General features: G+C 35.3%; 4 protein-coding genes across 5 annotated transcripts in view; 3 read left to right on the forward strand and 1 right to left on the reverse strand.

The window, feature by feature from the left end:
• LOC107582683 (coiled-coil domain-containing protein 174-like) overlaps positions 1 to 1188 on the forward strand; it is a 4219-nt gene extending 3031 nt beyond the window's left edge. The window contains exons 9-11 of the mRNA XM_016268609.1: positions 222 to 351; positions 460 to 615; positions 729 to 1188. Of these exons, the coding sequence (XP_016124095.1) occupies positions 222 to 351; positions 460 to 615; positions 729 to 1021 (579 nt within the window). The 3' untranslated portion in view covers positions 1022 to 1188. The remainder of the gene's footprint in view (positions 1 to 221; positions 352 to 459; positions 616 to 728) is intronic.
• A 550-nt stretch (positions 1189 to 1738) lies between these two features.
• On the forward strand, positions 1739 to 6460 carry LOC107582684 (sorting nexin-5-like). The gene is made up of 15 exons (XM_016268610.1): positions 1739 to 1780; positions 1863 to 1903; positions 2338 to 2445; positions 2526 to 2633; positions 2743 to 2812; positions 2959 to 3086; positions 3733 to 3816; positions 4010 to 4084; positions 4179 to 4209; positions 4303 to 4387; positions 4527 to 4566; positions 4686 to 4772; positions 5721 to 5810; positions 5905 to 5970; positions 6145 to 6460. Exons 2-15 carry the CDS (start codon positions 1901 to 1903, stop codon positions 6286 to 6288), a joined length of 1119 nt encoding a protein of 372 aa, XP_016124096.1. The 5' UTR covers positions 1739 to 1780; positions 1863 to 1900; the 3' UTR covers positions 6289 to 6460.
• Positions 6461 to 10685: 4225 nt separating this feature from the next.
• On the reverse strand, positions 10686 to 24831 carry LOC107582686 (electroneutral sodium bicarbonate exchanger 1-like). Of its 2 annotated transcripts, XM_016268611.1 has the most exons (22): positions 24405 to 24830; positions 23681 to 23841; positions 22222 to 22410; positions 21503 to 21588; positions 20303 to 20460; positions 20135 to 20222; positions 19799 to 19945; positions 19625 to 19725; positions 19197 to 19371; positions 18949 to 19082; positions 18376 to 18621; positions 18088 to 18193; positions 16586 to 16747; positions 16374 to 16487; positions 14449 to 14610; positions 14106 to 14357; positions 13662 to 13730; positions 13402 to 13575; positions 12788 to 12919; positions 12004 to 12116; positions 11686 to 11794; positions 10686 to 10839 (listed from the first exon to the last, which is right to left on the reverse strand). In XM_016268611.1, the coding sequence occupies exons 1-22, from the start codon at positions 24650 to 24652 to the stop codon at positions 10828 to 10830; spliced, it is 3138 nt and encodes a 1045-aa protein (XP_016124097.1). In that variant the 5' UTR covers positions 24653 to 24830; the 3' UTR covers positions 10686 to 10827. The 2 variants fall into 2 exon arrangements, with proteins under 2 accessions (XP_016124097.1, XP_016124098.1); XM_016268612.1 differs by lacking the exon at positions 11686 to 11794 and having other exon boundaries at positions 24405 to 24831.
• Positions 15461 to 26637, forward strand: part of LOC107582793 (tubulin monoglycylase TTLL3-like) — a 28573-nt gene continuing 17396 nt past the window's right edge. Inside the window, exon 1 of the mRNA XM_016268815.1 lies at positions 15461 to 15619. The gene's annotated coding sequence lies outside the window, so the exon portion shown is untranslated. The remainder of the gene's footprint in view (positions 15620 to 26637) is intronic.

The raw sequence follows: 26637 nt of genomic DNA on the forward strand, positions 1-26637 counted from the left end.
CCCCCAAAAAAAGTGTATTTATTATTTCATTAACAAAATATTTATTTTTTACTTTTTTAATTAGTTATTTAAATTATTTTATAAATTTTAGTTTTTTGTTACATTTTAAAACAATATTTGTTTGCTCATTTTGCATACACAATTAGTGAGATCACTAGAGTTTGTCTGCTACTGGCTAAGTGTAAATTACCGTTTTTGCAATTCTCTTTTTCTATCTGCAGACCACAGAGCAGCGCCACAAACGTGAGCAACTGAATGAGAAGCGGAAAGCTCTGCTTGAAGCTCGACTTGCTAAAGTGAGGATGAGGAGGATGAAGACAAGCAAGCCGGGGCCAGGGGATGAAGAAGAGGGTGTGTTGCTGAACATTAGTTATTTAGTTAATAGTTCTTATATGTATCGGTGAGGAATTCTAAGGCATATGTGGTTGTTTTTGGATCATGTCTAATGTTCTGCTGTAGCTGCTGCTGATGATGCTGAGAACGATGAAGATGATGATGAAGGTTTGGTTGGACCTCCAGCCCCTGCTACAGTGCGGAAAGTAGAAGTGGAGATTCAAGAGAGAAAAGACACCAAACCTGGCGTTCCCCACGTAAGAGAGTGGGACAGAGGCAAAGGTACACATAAATGGACGTCATTCCTTTTTTTTTTTTCTTTTTCTTCATTTGCTCTAGTGTTTACATTTGCTTTTTTGAAGATGCACAACTTAAGCATTTATTTCCTTTTCCAGAGTTCTCCTGGGGTCAGTGGACCAGTCGTCGTAGAGAGGAGCGAGACTCAGAGTTTGCTCCTCCTCCTACTTATTACACAGATGACAGAAAGGCCAATCACAACAGAGCCATATACAAAGGGCAGAGCAAAGGAAACCTTGCCTTCAAGTGGTCTGAATCCCAAAAGTCCACAGACGGAGACACAGAGTGCATATCTACCACTAGACAACCTTCTGACATACCCACATGTGCACAACCTGCTCAAACACAGAGTCTGGATGACCTGTTATCGTACTACAAACACTCCACGTGAAAGTTCAAGTCTGAAAATCATTTGGGGAAACTAAGGGATGTGGCAAGCTGCATCAGTCTGGATGCATGTCAGTCGTAAGCAGCAGGAACAGTAACATTTTGTACCAAAATGTAACTGAATTGCAAAGTTAGAATAAAGAATGACCAGATTTTTGTTTGATTTTTGTGCATCTTTTATTCCATCACTATCTATTGTTTCAACAGCTTTCTTAACCATAATTAATTTAATTTGCTATCAGTTTTTTTCAATGGGCTGTAAACAACAGAAATCACTGTTGTACATAAAATTATGTCAGTTGAACATGATAGATGGTTTAACTAAAGTGACACTCGAAATGTTCTCTTCATCAGTTTTCCTGTTCTAATGAAGTATTTTGTGTTTTTTGTTAAATTATTTGAAATGCAGGCAAATTAAATGTGTTTATGCATGTTATGAACACTGGGCAAAGTTTATGAGTAGCACCTGACTGCAATGCAACTGCTTGGTTACTCAGTAGCCTGTAATGAGTTGCTTTACTAGTTACTTAGTTCACATGCAATGTGTGCATGTGTATTCCATATGTCATTTGAAAGAAGACATTAAATAACGGATACAATTTTGCGAACATCCAAATCACAGGACCAGGGTGACCCTTGATCTGAAGGATATCCTGTCTCCGCAGGAATGTATGTGTGAGCACTTTGTATCAACCAGAGAGAGAGCAAGGAAGGAAGGGAAATAGAGAAGAAAATTGTGGTAAAGAAGAGAGAGAACAGAAAAGTAGGTTTCATATGGAAGATTGAGGGACAGTTCTGCTTTTAGTTTTCTCATATTTCTCTCTCTCTCTTTTTTCCTTTTGAAGATTAAACCAAAGTAGGAAACCATTTGAATGCCAGGAAGATGGTAGGTAACTATTTCTGGTTGTGATTATCACATGATCATGTAGTAACATGCTGTTCAAATATCTGCTGTTTGTAGTCAATGTTACATTTGTAAATAAATATCATGAAATGTAGTTTTACAGCATTTATTAATGTTTAATTATATATAATTATGTATTACATATATGCATATTTTATAAAATATGATCATTTGTAAATATACTGTTTATTGTTCATTAATGTTCATTCATAATGCCTTACTGTAAGTAAATAACTTAGACTGTAAAAAATAAATATACTGGAATATTATTATTACCTCAACAGATTTAAGCTTTTTCAAATTTCACAAAGATATTTGCTAATAAAACCCCCTTGAGTGATTATAAATAAATGCAAGCATTTTTGACTTAATTCTTTCATAGTGGGTAAATGAATGTGTCTGTGTGAGTGTTTTAGGAAGGTTCAAGTGCAGAAGCAGAACTAAGTGTAAGCGTGAGCAGCATCAGAATCACTGACGTGACTCAGGATGGAGACGTTCTGACATTTGCCATCGCATCCCAGAAAGTAAGACGCCTAATAAATGCATGTTTTAGATTTGTGGAATTTGTGGAATGTTAAAATATCATCCGTTTTTTCTCTCTCAGTTGAACAGCAGTGCTGGGGTTTGTGTTTTTCGAACATATGAGGACTTTGACTGGCTTCAGCAGAGTCTTTTCTCACAAGAAAATCTTCCTGGACTTCATGGAATTATAGTGAGTGAATTCTCTAAAACTCACAATTAAACATCATTGCTTATTAATTTTCAAAAGTATCAGATCTATGAATGAGGAAGACATTTCAATGAGAAGATTATTCCCACAGTTTCCGCCTTTGCCCTCTAAAGCACTTCCATCACAGTCAAACACGCAGACCAAAGCACTCAAACAACTTGGTATGTATTATTTGTATATGCACAATTTAGACAAGATATATCTGCATAATTTTAGTATGGTAGTGTTTTTTTTTTTTTTGGGTAGATGCCATTTGGTTTGATATTTTGTTTCTTATGCATTATACATTTTCTGTATATGTGTTCAGGGTTCCTGGCTCTAGGACAGGCTTGGAAGAGTTATTGTAAGGCTTTGGAGTTTTATCTCCAGCAGGTGGCAGAACACCCAACTCTCTGCAAGTGCAAAGCACTGGACAGCTTTCTTATTAACTCTGAGGTTAACTATGAACATACACACACACACACACATTCATTAATTAAAATTCTGCATCACAGCCTGTTGTATGATTGCGCTAAAGAAAAAACAAGAGAAAAATTTAGCTAAAACCAACTGAAAGTAGCAGATGGTAGCTGGTTTCTAGCTGGTCATTACCTGAGCCAAGGTCGTTTAGGTGGTTGACCAACTAGATTATAAGATGGCAGATGGAGACCTGGCTAACATGGTTGCCAATCTTGGACCAGCAACAAATTAGCTACTATATTCCAAAAAGAAGTTTGACCACCTTAAGCTGGTATGAGCTGATTTGTATTTCAGCAGTGTTTGTGACCAATATGTTTTCTATGGTATATGTTCACCATACACTCTCAGGAAAAAAAGCTGTCACTGGGATGGAACTCTTTCAAAAGGTACTAATATGCAGGAATAATAGGGGTAAATAAAGTATGGAAGTGTGACAGGTTTTGTGAGAGTGTATGAGGATTTTAACTGGATTCTCCAGCATGGAGAAAAACTTGGCTAGAAAAGCCTTCTCTTTATATTGTTTGTTCATTTTAATGTCAATTTTGGGGGAAATGTGATGAAATCATTGTTGACAATCTTACTTTTGTCATTGTGTGTATTTTATTTGTATTTTTTTGAGTAGTCTCCTGGAAGACAGCGAGGCAGGAAAGGAATCTTTAATCGCCTCAGTCAGGCTGTGGAGGAGATGAGGAAGGAAAGTCATAAGGTGTGTGTGTGTGTGTGAGTGTGGGTTTATGAGTACATTTGTTGTTCATGTGAGTGGTTTATGCACCTCTGGGAAAGTTTTTTGTACCAAACACAGCAATGTGTAGTGACATATGATATATGACAATACAAACATCATAGATCTATTAAAGCAATTTATATCACATATGTAAATATATAATTTAATACCCCAGGATGTGGACAACTTCTTTCAGAACGAGAGAAACAAAAACACTAACCTTGCTGCTTTGTCAAAGGTTGCCACTGAGGTACACTATTTAAGCTGTTTTTTTCAGTTTCTATTTGGCCAGTGGACTGTCATTTTATAATACATTGTGCAATTTTGTGTTCTCCTCGCAATAGAAATTACTTGATGTTGTGATGACAGAGCAAAGTAAGTCATTTCAAGAAGTTTATATGCATGCTCAGTACACCTTATTTAGGAATGCAGTAGGCCTATATATGACTGTGTGTGTATGTTTTACAGAGCTTGCTTTGGCCTGTGGACATTTATCCACATCTCTTCATCTTTGTGTGAATCAGGACGATGCAGCTGCTGTAGCTTTCTCCAAGTTAGAATTTACTAAATAAAATGACCATTTCTGTCTGCGTTAATGTGCACACATTGAATAAAGAGAGAATGTGTGAGTGAAATGCATGTTTATGTGAATGTTGGTTATGCGAGGATAATCAGATTTTGTGTTTCTTTAGGGTTTGTTTGAAACTGTCAGATATTATTGAGGCAGTAAAGGTAAGGCCACTTTACATGCAAAACTTTAAGCACAGTTGAAGGGCTCTTGGCCATTCCTGTATTTATACAATTATTTAATACTACAATTTTTAATTTTATTTATTTATTTGTTACTTTAGCGAAACTTTGAGAAAGTTGGCAGTAGCAACCTGTCCACTTTGGGTTTGGGTCTGGACCTGGCGTCTCGCTACCAAGAGGCAGAGAAAGTATGTTTTACTCAGTGTGTCAGCACAGCTGTGATTGTGTACTATTGCTTCTATACAACATTTAATACAGAGTATTACTTACCTTTTAGATACAGTCTAACCAGTTACTTTGTCTATTTAATTTTTTTACTTTATATATTTTTTTTCCACCAGCAAAATTCTTTTGTTCTGGTAACGAAAAAGAATTAATTTGAAGGAATCAATTTTGAATGATTCAATATGACACTTCAAAACACTTCAAAGTCACTTGTCACCACCTTTTGTGACAGAAAAAGTTCTTAAAAATGCAGTCACAGACCAGTGTTATTTTAGTATCACTGAAATAGTTTTTATTTAAATATTTTACATTTGTTTCTATTTTTATATTTTCCATTTTCATTATAGTTAAAGATTTAATAATTTTATTGTTTTCCTCATTTTATAATTTTTTTAAATTGTTTAAATATTTTTTATTTGAGTTTTAGTTGTTTTAGTATATGAGGTTAATCTAATAAAAATGACCCATTTTGCCTTTGCAACTACCTGAAATAAAATATATTGTTATATATTATTTTATTTCAGATGACATTAATTTTATTTCAAGTAATGAAAATGTTTTTTTATGGTTTTAGTTTTAGTTAACTATAATAACCTGGTCACAGAGTGATACTTTGTCCGAAACTCGCAAACACAGACAAGCAGAGTGCTACAATGAAAATCTCAGTGCTGCTGTATATCAGCACTCCGCACAATCAAATCCAACAAGTGGAACTAAACAAAATGTATACACTTTGTCTACAAAATTAATTTTAAACATTTAAACATAAGCCTTGAAACAAATGGGTCTAAACCGCTCGTATGTAGCCTATGTAATAAATTATATTGATTGCAGATTTGTATAAAAATGAATGAAAATTGACTCAAGACTTCTTTGAAAGTAATTGTCCATTTCTACTTGTGTTGTTAAAGGAAATGCTCTTCAGAAGAACCTGTAAACTGATAGAGCTGGAAACAGTTAAAAAGAGTACTGAAAAAGCCAAGGCCAATAAGAGAGAAGTGGTATGTATTAATCTGGTTATCTACCATTCATTATGGCTACACGCATGTTTATCTGGTAAATTCAGATGAAGTCTTTCTGTGTCTGATACTGTAGATGGAAGCGTTTCAAAAAGCGGTTGAGAAAGAGTTCAGCCTGATCTCATCTGTGGCTAAACAAGAGGTAAAAACTGTGACTGAAGTTAAACCCAAAGAAGGTTGTCTACTAAATGTGTTACCAGAGTTGTTACATTGGAAATTTGAACAGCCTTATAACATGACCTCTTGATCTGAACATCAGATTCACATTGTACATTTATAGAGGATGTAGTATAATTATTGGACTAATGTCTGGCAGATTGAGCGTTTCCATAGCTCCCGAGTGAATGTGCTGAAGAACTTCCTGATTGGCTGGTGTGAACAACAGCTGAACACAGCGAAGGAGTTTGCTGAACTCTACTCTCAGCATCTGGAAGCTTGCAGAAACATGTACACAGAATGAATGAAACAAGAGCAGGCAGTAGATCATAACAATATAGCTGGTAATGTAATCAAACTTTGAACCTTATTGTGAAATGATAAAAGTGCTCTGTAAATTCTGGTTATTCGCAAATCTTTTTAATTACTAGTCCCCTTTAATTTGTTTGTACTTAATCTTCTCCAGCCTAATTTGAACGCCAAATGTAAGTTCTAGGCTAGGCTACAGATTCAGATGTGAACTTTGTCCTATGTAAGCTTGCAATAAAGCTATTAAACCCATGATTGTTTCTAATGTACACACTGCAAACTTCTGAAGTGATGGCTGCACAGAAAGAAACATAGTGAGTTAGTGTTTGTGGAAGTAGTCATCAACATGAGCGTATTATTTGGGTAGACCATTCTTTCTTTTTTTAAATAACTTTTAAAAATCAGTTATGCAAAAATGTATGTTTATCTCATTTGAATTTGAAAAGTATCATTTAATTACACATCCCTTGTCTGACTGCTAGTTGGCCAGCCTTTACATAGTGGCTGTGTTTATGCAACTGGTCCCAGTGTGAATAAAAACAACCAGGAGTCAGAATTGCAGTTAAATGCGACAGAGTCTAATGATGACGAGTTTAAAGAAGTCAGAAAAGTGTAAAATAAAAAGTCACTGCAAATTATAGTCTTTGCAAAATCAATTATGTCATCTCTATAGATTTGCTGATAGCTTGTCTATTGAAAGGTTCAAGAAAACTTTACAAATATGAAAATTATTTCAAGGTAATAATAATAAAAATTATGCAATATTACATGCAAGATTAAGGTAATCATATATAAATATAGGTAAAAGTAAAATACAGCCACACAGCATATCTTAAACTGCTTGTACAAGTAGAAAAATAAAATGGAAAGCCAAATAAAATAATTTTCATTTATTCTTGATTAAAAATTGAATGATTTAAAAATGATTAAGATTACAAAACACTAATCATGTCAAAACAGAGAAACCAGCAAGCTATAATTTGCATTTAAAAGTTATTTCATTGGACTTGTCCTAGGTTTTGCTTCCACTGTCCTTTGATGACTACACTGTAAATAATAGTTTAAATATAACAGATTATTGGAGTATGTTTACAAATACTATTTCAGTTTTTCTACTTCAGAATTGAATGTTTAATTCAATGTGTCTCTTCCTGTATCTTTGTAATTGATTGTGAAATTTACTTGCAATTTCTGAGTGCAGAGTGTTTTTACACCAAATATTTAGAAAGTGTTTTATTCTGCTTCTTCAAGGAAGGAGCAGGTTTTTCCTTTAGGCAAGATTTATTTCAGCCAGTTCACAGCAGGTGATGTTCTTTTGAAGGGTTTCTTTAGGGAACTGTAAGACATCATCGAAATGAAATGCTAGGCTAACACGATCCCATACATAGCAACGGACAAGCACAGGTTCAGCCTTTGCTGTTCTGTCTTCTGCATTCAATATCTTTAGTCTTTCCAGACAATTAGATTTTCCTCATAATCTTCAAATGAGCTTTTTTTCAATCTTTGGGAATTTTTCAAACCTCTCATTGTCCTTTGGGCTGTGAACAATAACACCATACATGATCTCCTGCTTGTCTTATATTCCCTGAGAACTGGGTCATGCCCTCCACACATCTGCTCCTTGTATGTTTCCAGAAGTTCCCTTTCAGTCGGTCACTCTCGACGTCACGTCGGAGGACCGACGAAATTGGGATCTCGCTTAGGAAACGTAAACCGAAAGTTGCCATAGTGTGATTTGTCAATGTGACATGCAGGTGATGTGGTGAATTTGCTGAGGCATGGCTCCTGTCTTTCTGTTAGTTCTTGGGATCTGTTTGGGAGCAATTTCTCCATATGATGCTTCTCAGCTGCTCGTATACTCCCTTCATCAATCTTCAGACTCCACCACGAGAACTTCTCATGATGAGCCTTGAATCCCCTTGACTCCATGATTTTCAGAAGATCATCACTGTTAGTGACATGAGTCACCTCTCAAATGTGAAATTCAATGGGGTTGGGTAGTTTGGGATGTTTTTAGTCAAATGATCAAGTAATTTTAGTTCATAGTGTATTCCCAGTCTTTCGAAGTCACGCTGTTTTTGTATCACATTAGTATTGAAGGAAAAAAGAGGAAGAGGTAAATGGTTTTAATCTTAATATTACAAAATATTGCATAATTTTTTCTGGAAGGTTTAGTTGTGAACAATATAGTGTTTTGCTTTACATTTAACATCACACATGCTGTTCAAATTGTACCAGAGACTAAACAGTTTCATGACTGGGACAGAAAGAATGATTTGGAACAATAATTTTTTTTTGACACAATTCATAACATTACAATCAGCAAAAGAAAAAGGGGGGAGGTCCCTACCTTGCTTGCAAGACTCAGTTAAGAAATGTAATTTGTAGGTGTGATTTTAGCTATATTTCAAAATGGAAATAACTAGAAATCTTCTTTCTTTCTTCTATTCATTCACATCTAGGTGATAATATAAAATTCAAAGAGACAAGTGAAAACATAAGTCAGTGGACAAAACGTGAACTAGAAGAAGGAACTTTCAACTTGAACATCAGATGAAGATATTAAGTTAAGTTAAATGTAATAAGCTGGATAATGTACGATCAGCCAGTTATTGTTTGATAAATAGAGAATTATCAAAATATCAAATATGTGATCTGAAATATATTTGGTGGAAAAAAAATTCAGGTTACATTATGGTGAAGATGGATATACTGGAATATAAATGCATTGAAAGTGAAGTGAATACTGACAATACTGGCGTGAATCACCATGAAAATCAATGTGATAATGGATTTTAAATTGTATAGTTCAAAATGAGTACATGTTAAAGTGAAATATACACTGTGGTTGAACACATACAGTAATTGACTCAATGACTATAACTATTACAGAATTTAATGATCAATTATGTATTACACATTCATTTATTATCCAAAAATACCTACATTTTGACCTATTGCCAGCTGCAAAATTCAAAGCATGACCCATTTTCTGATTTTATGCATCATTTAGTAAAGAACTCTAACCTAATGACCATTTGTTGAGAAACACGAAAGAAACATGCACAACTCTTAGCAGGTTAATCTCATTCAGAAAATCTCAAATTTATTAGAGTGAAACAGACATTCTCTTTGAGCACATCCCAGCATTAAGATAACATGTACAATCAAGTAAATGACAACATTTCCGTAAAGAAGAAAGCCATGGAGGGGACAATATAGATAATTTAGTAGCTTAATATCAAGCTGGGAAAGTTCCTCATTCCTCAACATTCCAAAGCGGAGTCGACATTCCAAATTAAATATGACATTCTCCTCATCTGAAGGCAGTTTAATAAGGTGAAATTACAACTTAGACAACTGGTCCTGTAAGAAAAGTACAGCTGTAACCCATTCATATTATCAGCCAGTGTCTTACTATACCTGCTCAACTCATTGTATTAAAATACATTTATATACAAAAAATTATTTAATTAAAATAATTGTATCACATTCTATATATTAATTCCCTTTAAAATATAAAATCATATTAGTATATATCTACACAAAGTGCAACTGTAAATAAAGTGTTATTTCAGTTTAAAAACACAAACATATATATATTTTTTTTACCTCTTTCAGTGCAGAAACTACTGTGGGAGTTTTAAAAGTGTGGGGAGGTAGTCTAGAGGAGATGGCTTATTACTTGGACTCGTGACCGGAAAGGGTCTTCATATGAAAACTTGAACAGTCCAGTTTACCCTCAACCCTTGTGCCTTAAATTTGAATGGTGCATCTAAATGGAAATTTCAACCACTCTGTTCTTACAAGTAGGGGAGGGGTGACATTAAAATGGTGGTAAAAACAATCACGACATAATTCATACTTATCCATCAGTGTCCCTGGTGACCTAACCATATAGAAGCCTTTTATTGCTTAATATTAACAAGTTTCAATACAACACGCGCAATAAAAATAGACAAGTCCGTCTACTGGATAAGGACCGATTTGGTTCATGGTTGGTCTAATGTAACTGATGGCTATTTATACTGGCACAAAAATAGTTCAAACTGAGGTTATTATTCTGATTGGCAATTTGGCTTAAACACACGTACTTATCGTGGATATTTGACAAACCACACATATATAGTAACATCTACAGCAAGTATATAGCTAAAATAAGAACATTTAAACAACTGTATTATTCTATAAATGAGAACCAGACAATTAACAAAATTAAAAAAAAAAAAATACATGTACACTACAGCACAGCACAGCACAGAGACGCCCATGTCTGCTAAAACTCAACTAAACATTAAAAATAACCTGGATTTGGTAGGAGAAAATGTTGCACATATTCACACACACACACTGACACACCAATATATCTCACACAGCTATACATAAACCCACGTGTGTGAACGCATGTGTGTGAGAAACAGTGGAAAGGAGTGAACTAATATCTGTGTTTTTAGCACATGGTTGCTTTCTTAAGTCAGCTGAATTTCAAACAACCGACGCTAAGAACGTAATTTCTTCTTTCTGTGGGGTTACTTCACAGAACCTCCTGCGAAGAGAGAAAAACACACAGATAATAAATAAGATAAACTCAAAACTTTTTAGCAGTTAAAACCCAGTTTGTAATATAATAATTAAAACTTAAAGGAATAATTCACCCAAAAATTACAATTTGCTTAAAACTTACTCACCCTCAGGCCATCTAAGATGTAGATGAGTTTGTTTCTTCATTAGAACAGATATGGAGAAATGTAGCATTGCTTCACTTTCTTACCAATGGATCAGTTGCAGTGAATGGGTGCCGTCAGAATGAGAGTCCAAACAGCTGATAAAAACATCACAATAATCTACAAGTAGCCCACACTTCACACAATCCACACAAGTAAACGCCAGTTCTTTAATTAACATCTTGTGAAGCATAAATTTGTGTGTTTGTAATGAACAAATTCATCAGTAAGATGTTTTTAACAGTAAACCGTTGCTCCAGACTAAAATATCCTTTATACATAATATTGTTTTATCCAGTGAAAAAGTCTCATCTGAATCAGGAGAGAAATCTGCTCAGACAAGCACTACTTACAAGTGAAAATAGTCCAAAACAATCCTAAATAAATATGCCAGTGAATTTTGATATGAGATGACAACAGGGAATGGACTTTTTTTTTTACTGGAGGAAGCATTATTATGGACTTGCACAAACTGGAGTTGTTTGTATTATTTGTGATGTTTTTATCAGCTGTTTTTATCAGCTGCTAAATTTCTTAAAATCTGTCCTGATGAAGAAACAAACCCATCTACAATCAAGAAAAGTAGTAGACACGTGGGTAAGAAAGGGAATTCGGGGAAGTGGAACAATAACCAACCATTAAAGGACGGAAAGAGCGAGAGTCCTTGCCTTTTTATTTGTGTTTGAGCGTTGTGTGTCCTTGTGATTGGAATTGAGGGATTTCCATACAGTAGTTTTAGACATTTCATCAGATATGTTAATATCAGAGGGATCAGTCCTGGACAACAGGTGGACACAGTCGAGGAGAGGAGGGGTGAAGGCAGGAGAAGGGGAGAAATGGAAAGGTGAGTGTTAGTAAGTACACATTATCAGATACACAGTGGACACTGTGGTGTCTAAGCTTATTTTGAACACCATTGGACAGGGCTCTAGGGTTTGCATTACATCATAGAGCTTCTGATGTGGAGGTCTGCAGCAGAGTGGTACCTGGGGTCTGGGGTTCGAGGTGAGTGTAGAGGTTTGCTCTCCATGGGGATCTTCACAGTGTTTTTGTCTTCTAATTTCTCAGAGTCATCAACCAGCATCTCCTGTGATTCCTGCTACTCATATAAACACATACATACTCCCTCCTTCATTGTTTATGTATTACATGTGACCAAAAATCAATGCAAGTTAAGGTTGATGTATTAAATTCAGTTTACATGCATAAATAGCATGATTTGACGGCAAGATTGGGTTAAGGTTGTTCAGGGTGGAAACTAACATCTTACTACAATGTTTACTGCTAATGAAAAAATAGTATTTGTATGTGAAAATAAACATTTTAAATAGTAGTGCAATACACTGTTGTCACATGACTTCATTTAGTTGCAGTTTTAGTTGTTTGTGGCCATCCAGAAAAGGAAATAAAATACATTAAATAAATAATAATAAAAAATAATAAAATAAAAACATCATCAAATGATTTTTTCATATTATGTTGCATTGTTAATCCAAATTGGTGTAAAAATTTATTTAAAAAATGAAGCTTTTTTTCCTCAAGAAGGAAAAAAATATGGCTAAAACTACTTTTGGTTCATTTGTTATGCATGAAATGTAATGTTAGGTTGAGCACATTGCATGGTGGGATACAATACTGAATAATTTTGGCAAATCTAGCACAAGTTTTCTGCCCATATAGCAAAATGTACAAATTAAGCACATTATACATACTGCTGTGTTTGCTGTATGACCTTTTTGCTTAATTAAACTCTGCGTATGGATCACAAACCTCATCTGCCTTTTTGGAATCATCATCCAGCTTCTTCTTCTTATTCTCAGGCATCAGATCATCAAGGTAGCTAAGCTCCCGTTTGGAAAAACAGAAGTCCAGCAGCTTACGGATGAACACTAATGCCAGCACCTACAGGAGATAAACACTTTTGCTACTAATATACTATTACTATATGATTACAATGGCTCTTAAATCAACCTTCATCACTGTACAGTAGAGCACAGCACTAGCTACAGGGTTTTCATGGGTTTTACTCCCAGGGATTGCATGAACTGATAAAATGTACTGTACCCCTTAAACTTTTTGGACAAAGTTTTCTGCCAAATGTATAAATGTAAATCTCACAATTTTTCAGAACCTGTGTTCACAAGCAATGTGCAAAAAAATGGAGGCTGTACCAATAAAATTCGCTTTGATTATCAATGAAAAAAAATTCACACATATTTTATTGAAATAATATGCATTTCAAATGAATGTTAGCCTTTGAAAGAAGCCTATTTATTACTCAGTCAGACTGATACTGTATAATACTAGTCTAGTATAGGTATATTTAAAAAATATATAGTTTTAACACCCCTAACATAAAGTATGTTCTTTGTTTTAGGTCGTACCATCATAGGGAAGACGATTGCAGCAGGGGAAGTTTTGGTGACCCAGAGCAACACAAGGCAGGTAAGTTGGGTCAGAGTGAACAGGTGAACCTTCCTCAGAGGAACATGACGTAGATAAATAAAGTCTGGTTGGTGCTTCGCTGGCATGCCAAACAACTTCAGGCGGTCAAAAAACTGAGAAAGACAGGACAGAGAAGTTGATGAATGACTTGACATGTCGGTATGCACATGTATTGTTAGTATCAGATGAATATCTCTACCTGAATGCCTTTCAGAGATGAAACGCCCATATAAAGAAAAACACCATAGAGAACTGGCATGGGAATGAACTGTGAAACAAAAATCAGTCCATTAAGACATTTTGTTATCTAATGCAGTGACATTTATATATATTTTAAGTGTGCCTAATTTAAAGGGAAGAACACAAAAGAAGATGTTTTGAAGAATGTTAGTAACGTTAGTAAGCAAACAGTTTTGGGTCCCATTGACTTCCTTATTATAGGCAAAAAATACTATGAAAGTCAATGGGACCTGAAATTGTTCGGTTACCAACATTCTTCAAAATATCTTCTTTTGTGTTCTGAAGAAGAACGTAAGTCATACAAGTTTGTAATGATATGAGGGGCAGTAAATGATAGAATTTTAATCTCTTTAAGAAGGCCCCTGTACATATTATATGACAACCACATAATTTTTGTAAGTACCTGTAATGCTCCAGTCATGAACACAGAGCAGCCCATGAGGAGAAAAATGAACAAACCAGTCAGCCTCTGTTCTCTAATACCCAGAAATCGAGGCTGCTCTCCGGGGGCAGCGCTTTCAGACTCTAGCTTCAGGCTGTTGACATGGGTAATTGACAGGACGGTTGCTGCAACAAACCAGGGTAACCCCATGATGGAACATACAGCCAGCATCACTCCAACCATCAGAAGATCCAAATGGTACCCGCCGCCTTTCTGTGTAGAGGAAATAGGGCACACACATACATATGATCAGCGCACACACACACACATCCTCTGTAAAGGCCAATTTAGAAAATAAACATACTAGCAGTTTGTGTTCCTTGCGGTTTATTATGACGGCGGTGATCTGTTGGTCCATGAAGATGAGGATGGTGCAGAGAAGAGCTGGTATTAAGGCAGCCAGCACAGTCCACCATGGGTTTCGGCCGATAGGGTTAATAAACCAACCACGGTCATCACGCGTGGGCTGTAAAACACAACCAGGAGAAAGTTCAAACCCCTGGAAATGTGAGGCAAATGTTAAAAGCTTCACTATGAATCAGAATTCTATATATACTGTATGTTTTACTTAAATAAAACTGCATTCAAAAGTTTGGTGTCAATAAGATTTTTTTAAGTTTTTAAAAGAAGTCTCTTATGCTCACCAAGGCTGCATTTATTTGATCAAAAATACAGTAAAAATAGTAATATTGTGAAATATTATTGCAATTCAAAACTACTATTCTAATATACAGTATATATTAAAATATAATTTATTCCTGTGATGGCAGAGCTGAATATTCAGCAGACATTACTCCAGTCCTCAGTGTCACACGATTCTTCAGAGATCATTCTAATGTGCTCATTTGCTGCTCAAGAAACATTTCTTATTATTATCAACAATTTTTGTGGAAACTGTAATACATTTTCAATTTAATTTTCTCTAAAAACAGAAAGTTCATAGGAACAGCATTTATCTGAAATACAAAAAGTTTTTAGTGTCACTTTTCATCAATTTAGTGTGCCACTGCTCAATAAAAGTATTAATAGCTATTGAACAATAGTGTAGATTTTTGATAAATTAATCAAATATTTTTAGTGTACACTTTATTGTGATTCATTATGCTTATGTAAGTTAAGATGTGTGTATTTCCCTACATGAATATAAATTATGCAATGTTCATGACAATTCATTCTAAATTGAGGCATACTTGTTAACTATAGATTAAATATTATTCCAGCTCAATTGTTCATAGATCACTGTCTGCGCACAATGGGTGTATTCAGATTAGCCTGGGGTATAAACTCAATTCCAAGACTCAGCATTGTCTAATCATCTAATCTGTCACTGCAGGGGTGCCACTCTAGCCTTATCATTTGAGAAAACGTGCCTAGAAACAAGACACGAACTAATTGCACAAATACAGGACTGTTTTGGATTATGAGTGGGCACTAAAAAACGTTGAAGATTGAAGCAGTGGATTCATCACTGTAAGGTAAGCTTAGAAAGAACATGATTCACAAGCAGAGCTGTTAGGAAGAACTGGAAAGTTCAAGGCATTTAGGAAAGTACTGACCTACACAGATGTCTCTTTTTTGAAAGAAATATGATTTGATTGGATTTTGCATGTATTTTGGTTTATTTGTAAAATTGTATATTTTACCATGTTAAGAGTTTGCAAATATATTAGAATATTTCATATATAAAAAATACAAGTAAATACAAGTAAATGTCAGTTCTTACTCTGGATATATACTAGCAAAATAACATTTAATTTAGTTTAATGATTATATAATTTAATGACTTTGGCTTGTAATAATATATCATGAAATGCATTTCAGTTATGAATGAACTAAATATACCTCAAATATAAAATGATCCATGAAATATTATGCACACATTGCTTAGATCCATTAAATATTAATTCTGAAATATTAATAATAATAATAATATCAAATTATTCTTGCAAATACTTCGCCATCAGCACAGAGGCAAAAACGCATGTTGATCATAACACAAAGGTCAACATGTTGGAAATTATATGAAAAATCCTTCTACTTAGAAATATACTTTACTACAAGGGATACCACTATTTTCTTTTTCTTTTATTTATTTTTTTGATCAATGTGTATTGATCACATTCAAGATTTAAGACTTTAGAAAGCAATTGATCAAATATGATGCATACAGAGTTAAAAACAAAAACACAAGTGTGTGCGTTTGTATGCGCATTCGTTTATGATTCCTACCTTGAAGTTGCTGGGCACTTGTAATTTTTGGGATGGAACTCCAATTAAATAATCAATCAGGACCATGAGAACAATGGTGAGGAACACAGCAAAATCACTGATCATTGACCTTACCTACATGACAGAAACACACAAATACACACTTTGCATTTATTGTATAGAAAATGACTGTGTATGCAAACTGTGTTTGTGAATGTGTATTTTAGCCTCACCCGTGTTGGGAAGTATCTGCTAGTCTTGAACTGTTTCAGGAAGGTAGACAGGAAAAAGGTACTAAAAAACAAGATGGACGACCAGAAGAGCACATCAGGAGTGTAGGGACCATGGTGTCCACACGCCGATCCAATAAACTGCCCCTGGAGATCTAAACACTCCTATTCACAACACACACACACACACACACACACACACACACACACACACACACCCACACACAGAGTTTGGCTCATGTTTAACTGCACTGGCTACCGAGACGCTGACTCAGCTGTGAAAATAGGATTAGCACTAAATGCGATCTGTGTGAGACTACACTGTGAAAAACACAGCACTGCAGTAATGGGACCAGAATTGAAAAACAGGACTTCAACTGTACAGTGTTTGTCATAAGATGTTCTTTTCACTGCTTTACACCAGTCTTTTCACAAACTGGTGTTTATGAAGCTGTGAAGTTGTTGAGAAGTTAAAACTGAGATAAATCACATTTAGAGGAGTATTTTCCCAGTAAGACTTACACCGAAAGAAATTAATACTATTTTTGATATATAAAGGGTATATTCAAAATCATCTACACTCACATGAGATTAAGACTGTAGTCATATCAGTGGGGTGTTTTATCACACTGACCAGAATGTTGAAATCACATGACTTAATTTATCTTGGCTACATCTCCACTTTCGTAATAAATTAATAATAGGTAACAAATGTGCCCATGAAGAGGGTATTTCCACAATGGCATCAGTAACCAAACAACTTTTGCTTTTGTGGGGTGATACATCCACACCAGTAGGTGTCAGTATACAGTTTATGACCACTGTTGTATCAGCCAGCTAAACAAAGAATTGCTTTAAAGGCACAATATGTAAGATTTTAACTAGTGACACGAACCGTGTCCATAGTGTCATTTTGTCGCCTGCCAATGACGTCATAACCCCTCGATTTCCGGTTTTGTTTTGTAGAAAACATGGAAACACCAAAGACGCTTTAATATGTTGTGTGTTTTATTAGACAGGTGCCGACCGCACAGAGTAGCATAATAACAGAACTTTCAAATGTATCTAGTATGATAAAACAGCGCAGCCCCCCCACATAAACACGACCGGAAGGAGCGGAAGCGGTCGACTGTGGCATAATAAAAGCTCTGCTCCTTTCGAGCCATGTGTCTTGTTCAGCGGCCTCATTTCGCTTCGATGGCTTTCAGTCTCACCCTGCTTCATTCTACTACATTAATAAATCATTAGCTCATCCATGAACATGATTTCTGCCCGAGTCCCATCGGATTGCATCGGCTGTGGGGATGAAGACTACAACTCCCATGATTCCACGCTCAGTCACTGGCGTCATTTGTTTGTCACCTTGGTCTATTTGTTTATTTTGAATACGCGCCCTCTAGCAGCGAAAATTACATATTGTGCCTTTAAGTGCACATTTAAGGTTAGACCATGTAAGAATGTTTCCGTTTCCAGTGGTTTGCTAAGATTGTGGGAGGCTGAAGTACCGATACAGTGAAGTTGCTCCATGGCACTGCAGAGGCTGTGATGTTCCTCTGATTCCACAGTTCTAGTGTTTTATTACTGGGGTTATCAGGCTCTGCACACCAACAGCTGATGGCACACAATACAATGTGTTAAAATTTGTTTCGGAAAACAATTATTCAGAAAAGGCCTTTGCTCTTCATTTGATCTAATTTATGTCTAGGAGAAACAACTGATGAAGATTATTGTTTACTGACTTCCAACTTAATCAGCAGGTGCATAGGCATATGTGTATGTGAGTTTATACTTACTAGGCCAGTGTTAGTTTGTCTAGATCGGCATGTCTGTTGATTGGGTACAGTTCTCCAAGATGGAAAAGTTTCTCTAGTGCTTCGTAAATGAAGATAAGACATATCAGTGCAGCAAACGCTTCCTCTGTGAAACGTGTAATGTAACAGACCAAGGAGCTGGCATCCGTTGCCACAAGAATCAGACACAGGAAAGCAGTCCACAGACCAATACAAGTGCGCAGGGATAGGTACGAGAGATCGTAGTCTCTACAGGGACAGAAATGGACAGGAGAGAGACAATATAGTGAGTTAAGATCTGATTATATATGAAATATTTTGCAGATTTATTGCACAATATAAGAAGTAAGACTGCTTACTAGATTTAGAGAATGCTAGATTTATTTGCTAGATTTTTAAAAATATTTTAATAAATAATAATCATAATAATACTTGGTATACAATTAAATAATTGTTATGTATCAAATGTATCATATACAGTACATAACCAACGACAATTTATTTTGGGTGAGAAAGTGAATGATTAGTTAATGATTAAATATATTAAGATTAATACTTGGTCTGGTCTGTACTGACTTGCAGAACTTGAAGAGAATCTTTTCAAACACGAGGACAGGTCCAGTGCTGCCCAGTATAGTAAGCGGCTGTCCAGCGAACAGAGAGTATGCTACTCCAGTCATAGACGCTCCTAAAAGAGACTCAATGGCACTCTGACACACACATAAATACACATGACTGCTGTGTTTTGCATTACAAACATATTTTTATGTGACTTTGCCTAATAGACCACACAGAAACAAAACTGTGTGTGTTTGCGTACTTACAATGCGTCCTTCTGTAGCCTCTCCCAGAAGTCCTCCAAACGTGATAACAGGTGACATACAGGCACAGTACAGAAACAGAAAAGAAGCTACACACTGCAAATTCAGACCGTCTTTAAAATCACTCAAATAAAATGGAACTTTTCTTTTCACATCCAGAATCAGTCCTCCAAACAGCCTATAGAGAGAGTGAAGAGACATAGAGAGAGCTAAATTTTCATTGATTTAAAATGTTTTCATACTGAGCTAATAACATTTCTATCCCCTAAACCTCTAACCTGTCAAATTGAAGACATTATTCAGTATGTTTACTAGGCTATTTTCCTCATGAGGACTGTTTTTGGCTCCTCGCAAAGAAGATGATTTCAGGTTTTAATATCCTATTGAGGATATTTGGCCTTGCACAATGTTGTTAAAACTTGACCACACACCTTCCTGTTCTCTGCAGCTCTGGTCCATGGTGTTCTCCATGCAGCTCTTCCTCAACAGGAACAGCTGTTCCGTTCGGCACTCCTGGCATCTTTCTTTTCTCCTATTCCGAGAGAGGAATAGATAAATTACAACAAATCAATCACTTCAGTCACACTTGTTGGTTTTTCCCATACCTGTGATGGGACACTTTTAGGAGGTTCTATGCGTATAGAAGGGTCCCATTCCCCTGGAGGCAAAACTGTCACTTGATCCAGAAACTCATCTATACCGGCCAACAAATCACTTCTGTCCTTGGCCTTATATGCAACATCGTGGAAAATCTAAATAATGGAAGAATAAAATTATATTAAATAAAATAAAGATATGAACATATATTAAAGAAAGAAATTTGATTAAAAATTTTTTTTGTTTAATTTATTCTACAAAAGGTATTTCTGAAAATAGAAAGAGCTGCAAATGTAAATATAAAGGTTAATGCATTAATATCCAATGAGATAATATGCATTGACCTCATCGGTCATGATGGTGGCCATGGAGCGACCGATCTCATGGTACTGTTGGGCTTTTCCATCAGGACCAAGCAAAATGAACAAGAATCTGCAGAGTAAAAATTTATTTTGATCATTCTGTTACAGTGAATTTATCAGCTCCATATGGATTGACAAACAAACACTTACCTAGTGGGAATGGGAACTTCAGTGAGCCCCGTGAGCAGTACAGCAGGAGACAGGCGAACAAATGCAACGATGGACCTTTCTAGAAAGTCCAGCTCCCCAACCAGCACATTGGAAGCTTCTGCTCCAGTGGGGATCTTCTTCATGAAATGTGTGTCCACCTAGAGAGAGAGAAGATCATAGCAGTGCTATTTATGTATTATTTATATACTATTATAGTATTTATTAATATTTTGAATGAGCTTTTTCAGTTTTTATTTGCATTTTTAAATTTGAGTAATTTTGTTATGTGCCTTAGTCACATTATTTTATTAGTGTTTTTTTTACATTTTTAATTAGCTTTAGTTTATTATTGTTTCAGTTTTGGTTTTATTAATTTAATACTTCTAAACTTAAAACATATTTCAGTTAGTTGCCAATATTTCTCATTTTCATTTACATTTTTTAAGTTCAAGTTTCTCATCTAATATTTATATTTTATTTTATTTCAACTTTATTTTAATTATAATATTTATATAAATAAGTCATCTAGAAATCTACTTGTGGTTATTCCAGTCACTAACTCCAGCTGTTCATTTAGGTCAGGGTGAATAGATAAGAGGAACAGCAGGTATGTAATCTGATTGGGGCCATCCTTACTGTCACTCTAAATGGCTGACATCTACCTCATTACAGTGAATTTCCTGTTTCCTGATCATTAGCATAATATTAAACAAACAAACAAACTGCAGTACCTCTAAAGATCACCAGACGACAGTGCTTGTTTGTCTGTGTGAGTGCTTTTGTCTCAGATGTTCTTGGTAATGATACATTGCCTGCCTCCAGTGAGCAGTCAGGAAATTAATTAGAAATAAACTGATTGAACCGGTTTGGTTTAACGGTTATCTTGCTCAGTACTATCTTTCCTCTATTGTATAACACTATTACCTTTTTTTTAAATCCATTTTTCTATATCTGTTTTCTCTGAAAACTGGATGTAGGAGAGATTTTTGCATAATTTTTTGATTGTGTACAATAACTTTGTGCCTACATTTTATATTTTTTGCTTTAATTTATTTTGAAGCCAGATAATGATCTGTGAGAATGTTACATACAGTATACATCACAAACATTAGTGATATTGTGTCAATTTTAGAGTAAAATAAACGTTTGTTTAATTTCAACAAACTTGTGATGTTCTTCTTGATGTTGTGGTTCTAGTACCTTGCTGAGATCCATCTGGCTATTATCCGGTGCTCCATTCTTTATATCTGGGTTTGTAGGTGGAGGCTGGGGAGAAGTAGCAGGACCTGAGAGATACAATTAAATATGATAAATATCTAAACATTCTACAATATCCACATCATACACAGTATAGTACCAAAATAAAGGTGTATGTATATGTATATTACTAATGTACTAATATATTTTATTAGAATTAAGTAAATTATTTGAAAGTATAACCATAAAACTTAAATATTAGGTATGAGACTAATATGGTAGAATCACTTATCAGCCAAGTTATATCTACTTTTCCATCTGCAACCATGAGTATGCAAACCCAGTAAACCAGTTAATTTTCATATTATACCCACAAGGATACCACTCAGGATGTGATGTAATCTGTAAAACCCTTTATGGAGCATAACACTCCACCCAAAGAAATTATGTCAATAATACATGACCAGAAGTAGTCCAACTTCAAAAGAATGATTTAGACAACTTTACTGACTGAATTAGGAAATTCTGTTTACAGAATAATTCAGAAAAAATAGATTTGCATTTCTCCTTTGATATATTTCGGAACAATCGCCCCATAGATTTACATTGTCAATGTATTACTGTAAGCACAACATTATTTAGTTATATCCACAGGGCTTAAGTTGTGTTTAACCAATAATACTTTATGATGCACACGTAAAATGCAGTGCAGTTTAGCTCACCCGCCTTGTCCATATGATGAGGTTCACTCTGTCTCCTGCCTGAGTCAGTGAGGGATTTGACCATTGGCAGCAGGTTGTTCCTCTTCTTGTCACTCTGGTGGTGATGCCTCTTCAGAAGTGCCTCTCGAACCTTCATTCTCACACTGTCATCCAGTTCATGAGCTGCCTCCTGATGGTCAAGCACCAAATCTACACACAACAAATTATATATATACACACATGTGAATACAAACCAAATAGAATCAACTTTTGAAATACAATCATGTATAATTTAAAGGGATAATGTCCTTTTTGTTGTTTTTTTATTGTTTGCATGATTAAACTGTATGATGATGGTCACCTTCATATTTAGGACTGAATATGTTATATTCCAGCATGCTAAACAATGCAATACTTTCTCAGCGTCTAACTTTCTCTTTTTCTTTAAAACCTTCCACAGTTCCAGTCGGAGCTGATGCAGCACCGTTAATCTGCATCACTCACTCTTTCCCTCCCTTCCAACCTTTACAGCATAATTAATCTCCCTTGGTCTCCCTGTCCTTCTATTTCTCCGGAAATTAATCATGTTCTTACCACTGCTGCAACACTGATCATAACAGTTATGCCTCGACAAGACATAGGCTACATTGTGAGTCTATTAGACTTCAATGGCTGATAGCTGATAGTCATTGATCAATACATTTAAAATTAAACAATGTATTTGAGTTGTTAAGCACAAATGGAATGAATTATGTATAAAAAACTTGCAGGGTTGTAACCAGCATAGATGTAGGGTGACCATATGTCCTCTTTCTCCCGGACCTGGCCGGGATTTTTAAATAGTTTTGGCTTTGTTTTCCTATTGAGGTGCTCTCTACAGTCCTCATAAGTAATATATGAGTATTTGTTTTATACATGCGTAATTGTGCCACTAGTGGCCACCAAACAGAATTGCAATAATTACTATAGTTTCCAAACAGGTAGCCCTCGGCCAAACTCATGCTACTGGACATTTTGAGCCACTTAAAACATACACAATTTTGAAAGAACAGCCACCACTCTTTGAAAAGTCAACCTACAAATGGCGTTCTTATAGTTGTCTCTTCACATTAAAGGAGATTTTAACACTGAAAAAATGACACGCTTCACCGTTAAGTGCATTTTTAATCTAAACGTTTCCTTCCTACTCTTTAAGGTGACATGTGCTGCTGGCAGCTGTGCCACCTGTTTCTCAAACTAAGTATTCATGGGTGTTTGGTATTAGTTTTTGCATGTGTCTATCAACAACATGAGTGGGAGGAGTGTGAGATTACAGTATGTGTGAGGTTACAGGTGGGCCTAATAAACTAAAGGATCTGAACACACACTTGCCACACTGCTGTACTATTCCCCACTAAAGACATGTAAATTTTTTAATGTTAAAATTTGTCCTTTCACAGATAAACATGTAGAGCGCCATACACATTGATTTCTGACTGACCTGCAATTTCTTCAATGCAGCTGGCCTTCATGTCCAACAGGACAGTTCCATTAATGATACAGCTCCGTAGCTCAAATAGACTATGGAGAGAGAGTGTAGCTACGTACGGCTTACTCCACCTTTCTCCTCCATCTTCCACGTCCTCCTCAAACTTCAACCACCTGAGAAGTATTAAAGAACAATGAGAGTCAAATAGACAGACTCTCACTTCAACTCTCAGAAGGCAACAGAGGGTTGTTTGATAACCAATAAAATTTAAACTGGGATCTGGGAAACTCCAGGGGGCCGCAAGGGAGTACTAGTGGGTCTATGGAAAAGTTTAGAGAAAAACTGTGTAAAAAATGTCAAAATATATAAAGTAAATAAAATAGAAATAAATAATAACAAGTACAATTAACTAAATAAATACAAATAGATTTCCTTTTATTTATAACAAATATTAAAATAAATATTTTTAAATAAATAACTAAATGATAATACATATACAGTACATTACTATAGTGAGTAGGAAAAACATAATAATGTAACATAACAGAGACTAAATATTTTCCAAAAAATATTTTACACATAAAAATTTTTTACAGAATAAATTGAGTCGTTGCAAGAAAATACATCTGCGTTTTGCACAAGAATGATCATATTTGGCAGTCCGTGGCATCTAAAAGTGTCAAAACCCCGAGTTACATTTTGGCACTGAATATAATGTTGCACGACATATGAATACCTAGCAGTTTCCTTCCACTCTGCGTCTTTGCCATCTTTGACACAGATTTCATCAAGTTCTGTGAAGAGGTCATGTGCTGCATGCTCCTCATCCTCTTCAGTGCCCAGAATAAACTGAACCCTCTGAGATGGAGTATCTGAGAAAGAGATATGAAGAATGAGAGACACAGAGAATATGATATTTGAAAAATTAATTTTCACAGTGAGGGAGGACGCAGAGGAAGGAAGCACAGTAAACAAAAGTCTCATCCGAGCAATTTTCAGCGTTTGTTATCATAAATCTGAGTTTATGTTTTTAGGTTTTGTGGGCTCAAGGGCACCAGGTCCAAAGAGTACTTTTTTTTGCAGGAATGTATTGCCCATAAATAACATTCAGGCCCAAACAACATACAAAGTAGGCCTATTTCATTTGCATGTATGTATGTATTTACTTATTTATAACCTTTGAGAGATTGTTTTGGAGGAAAGAATATGCAAGCATATATTATACATATATGTATATGTAAGAGTAATGTCCAATATCATTGTATAGTACTTTTCACCTTTTGTATTGCTGTGCTTGTTTGTATTTTTTGCACATTCCAGATAGTCTTTAAGTAATGTTAGTAAAGTAGTCATTTTACATTTGATACCAAAGCTCAGAAGCTTGTGTCAAAAAAAATAAAAAAATAAAACACATTTCATGTGTAGTGAAGCACTACATAGGAGCTTGATTCTTTTTTTTTTGCCAAACGGACATGATCTATGATGTCCAAATCTTTGTTCGCCTGAGAACCATATGACTGCTTCAGTATTTGGATCAAAAGGAGCAAACATTAGTGCAGTTTTCCTTACTCTAATACATTTTTAACAATAAATACCCTAATTTATTTATGAATCCCAATGTTCATTTGGTTATGAGAAGCCACAGCTTGGGCATGGTTAAAATAAACAGATTGTAGATTTTATTTATTTATTATAATTCTTTTAGTGCCAATACACAGAAATTAATGAATAAAAATACATTTTAATATTATTTTGACCACAAAGGTGGCTTAGGCCCTACACCCTGTTGAAAAGCTTTGAGTGTCTCTCTCTGCAGGTTAAGCCAGTAGGTGGCGACAAATGGATGTCTTTTTCATTCAAAAACACTGAATCATGCAGGAAAATAACGATATGAATGAGTCATTAAATTCACAAAACCTAATAGTTCAAAACACCAATTCATCCAATAGTGCCGCTACCGTGTGTGGGCGTGCTTGGAGACGCCCAACGGTACATTTTCGTCAGGGGAGCAGTAATAGATAAAATAACTGATACACCTCCATTTTTCACTTTCTGACCCTGTTAATTAAGGTGCTGTTTAAAACACATAGGTTTTTGCTGCTTAGCTTAATTTATGAAAGTTACTATGTTTTCACAGCGTGTCATAGGACTCATAATAAAAAAAATTGTAATCAAAAGATTAAGAAAAATTAGATTTTTTTTCATCATTTGACCTATCTGCTTAATCTCTAATTGCGATAAGTCAAAGGAGGCACCTTTAAATATATCACCAAATTAAAACAATATACTTTGCATATTTTTCATCAAATATAAAAAGTACACTAGTTAGTATTGACATTTTTCTTTAGACCATACATATTTTATTTAGCACATGAACTGCTTGACCCTGCAAACCTGTTAGACACAATATAGTACATATTGCATGATCCTGGGCAGTTTAGTTATGAATGTATGCAAAATAGATGCACAGTGGCACATAATCCATTAAATACGTTAAATCAAAGTTGCATGAATAGATCTTACCTGACTTTGTGGTTGCCTGTGAATAAAGGTACTGTAACCCCCTACCCCAAACAGTTAGAGATCACTGATATTTATTAGGCTTCCTTCACTTCCTTCTTTACATTTGTGTGTGTGTGTGATATCCCACTGGGATTCTTTCCATGAAAAAGATGATTCATCAATGTGTTTGCACAGCTTTATTCTGCAGGAACACAAGCCTAAATCCTGTTGGAACATTTTCTGCATAAAAAAATACAGCCAAACGGAAGGCACAAATATTCTCACAGACTTTAAAGTGCAGTACAATAACAATAGAGTCAAGAAAATCTTTCTCAAATGAACCCATTGGTTTTAAAATGATCTATATTCACTGCTGTGCAAATTATGCTCTGTTGTGTTTTTTGCTTGAGGCTTATGTGTATATTTGATCGATGAGGTATTGATTGACAGCCATAGTGTGGATCAGC

The sequence above is a fragment of the Sinocyclocheilus grahami genome, unplaced genomic scaffold, assembly GCF_001515645.1.
Source record: "Sinocyclocheilus grahami isolate Dianchi unplaced genomic scaffold, SAMN03320097.WGS_v1.1 scaffold47.1, whole genome shotgun sequence".
NCBI classification, from domain to species: Eukaryota; Metazoa; Chordata; class Actinopteri; order Cypriniformes; family Cyprinidae; genus Sinocyclocheilus; species Sinocyclocheilus grahami.

Excerpts from the sequence above, each read along its gene's own strand:
- LOC107582686 (XM_016268611.1), bottom strand. The coding sequence starts at position 24,652 with ATGAGACTTTTGTTTACTGTGCTTCCTTCCTCTGCGTCCTCCCTCACT. Across the intron at positions 16,488-16,585 it reads GCAGATACTTCCCAACACGG|GTAAGGTCAATGATCAGTGA; the intron begins GTGAGGCTAAAA and ends TCTGTCATGTAG. Across the intron at positions 11,795-12,003 it reads CCTCGAACCCCAGACCCCAG|GACTGATCCCTCTGATATTA; the intron begins GTACCACTCTGC and ends CCTGTTGTCCAG.
- LOC107582684 (XM_016268610.1), top strand. Across the intron at positions 4,210-4,302 it reads TGTTGTGATGACAGAGCAAA|AGCTTGCTTTGGCCTGTGGA; the intron begins GTAAGTCATTTC and ends TATGTTTTACAG. Across the intron at positions 4,388-4,526 it reads GCTGCTGTAGCTTTCTCCAA|GGTTTGTTTGAAACTGTCAG; the intron begins GTTAGAATTTAC and ends GTGTTTCTTTAG.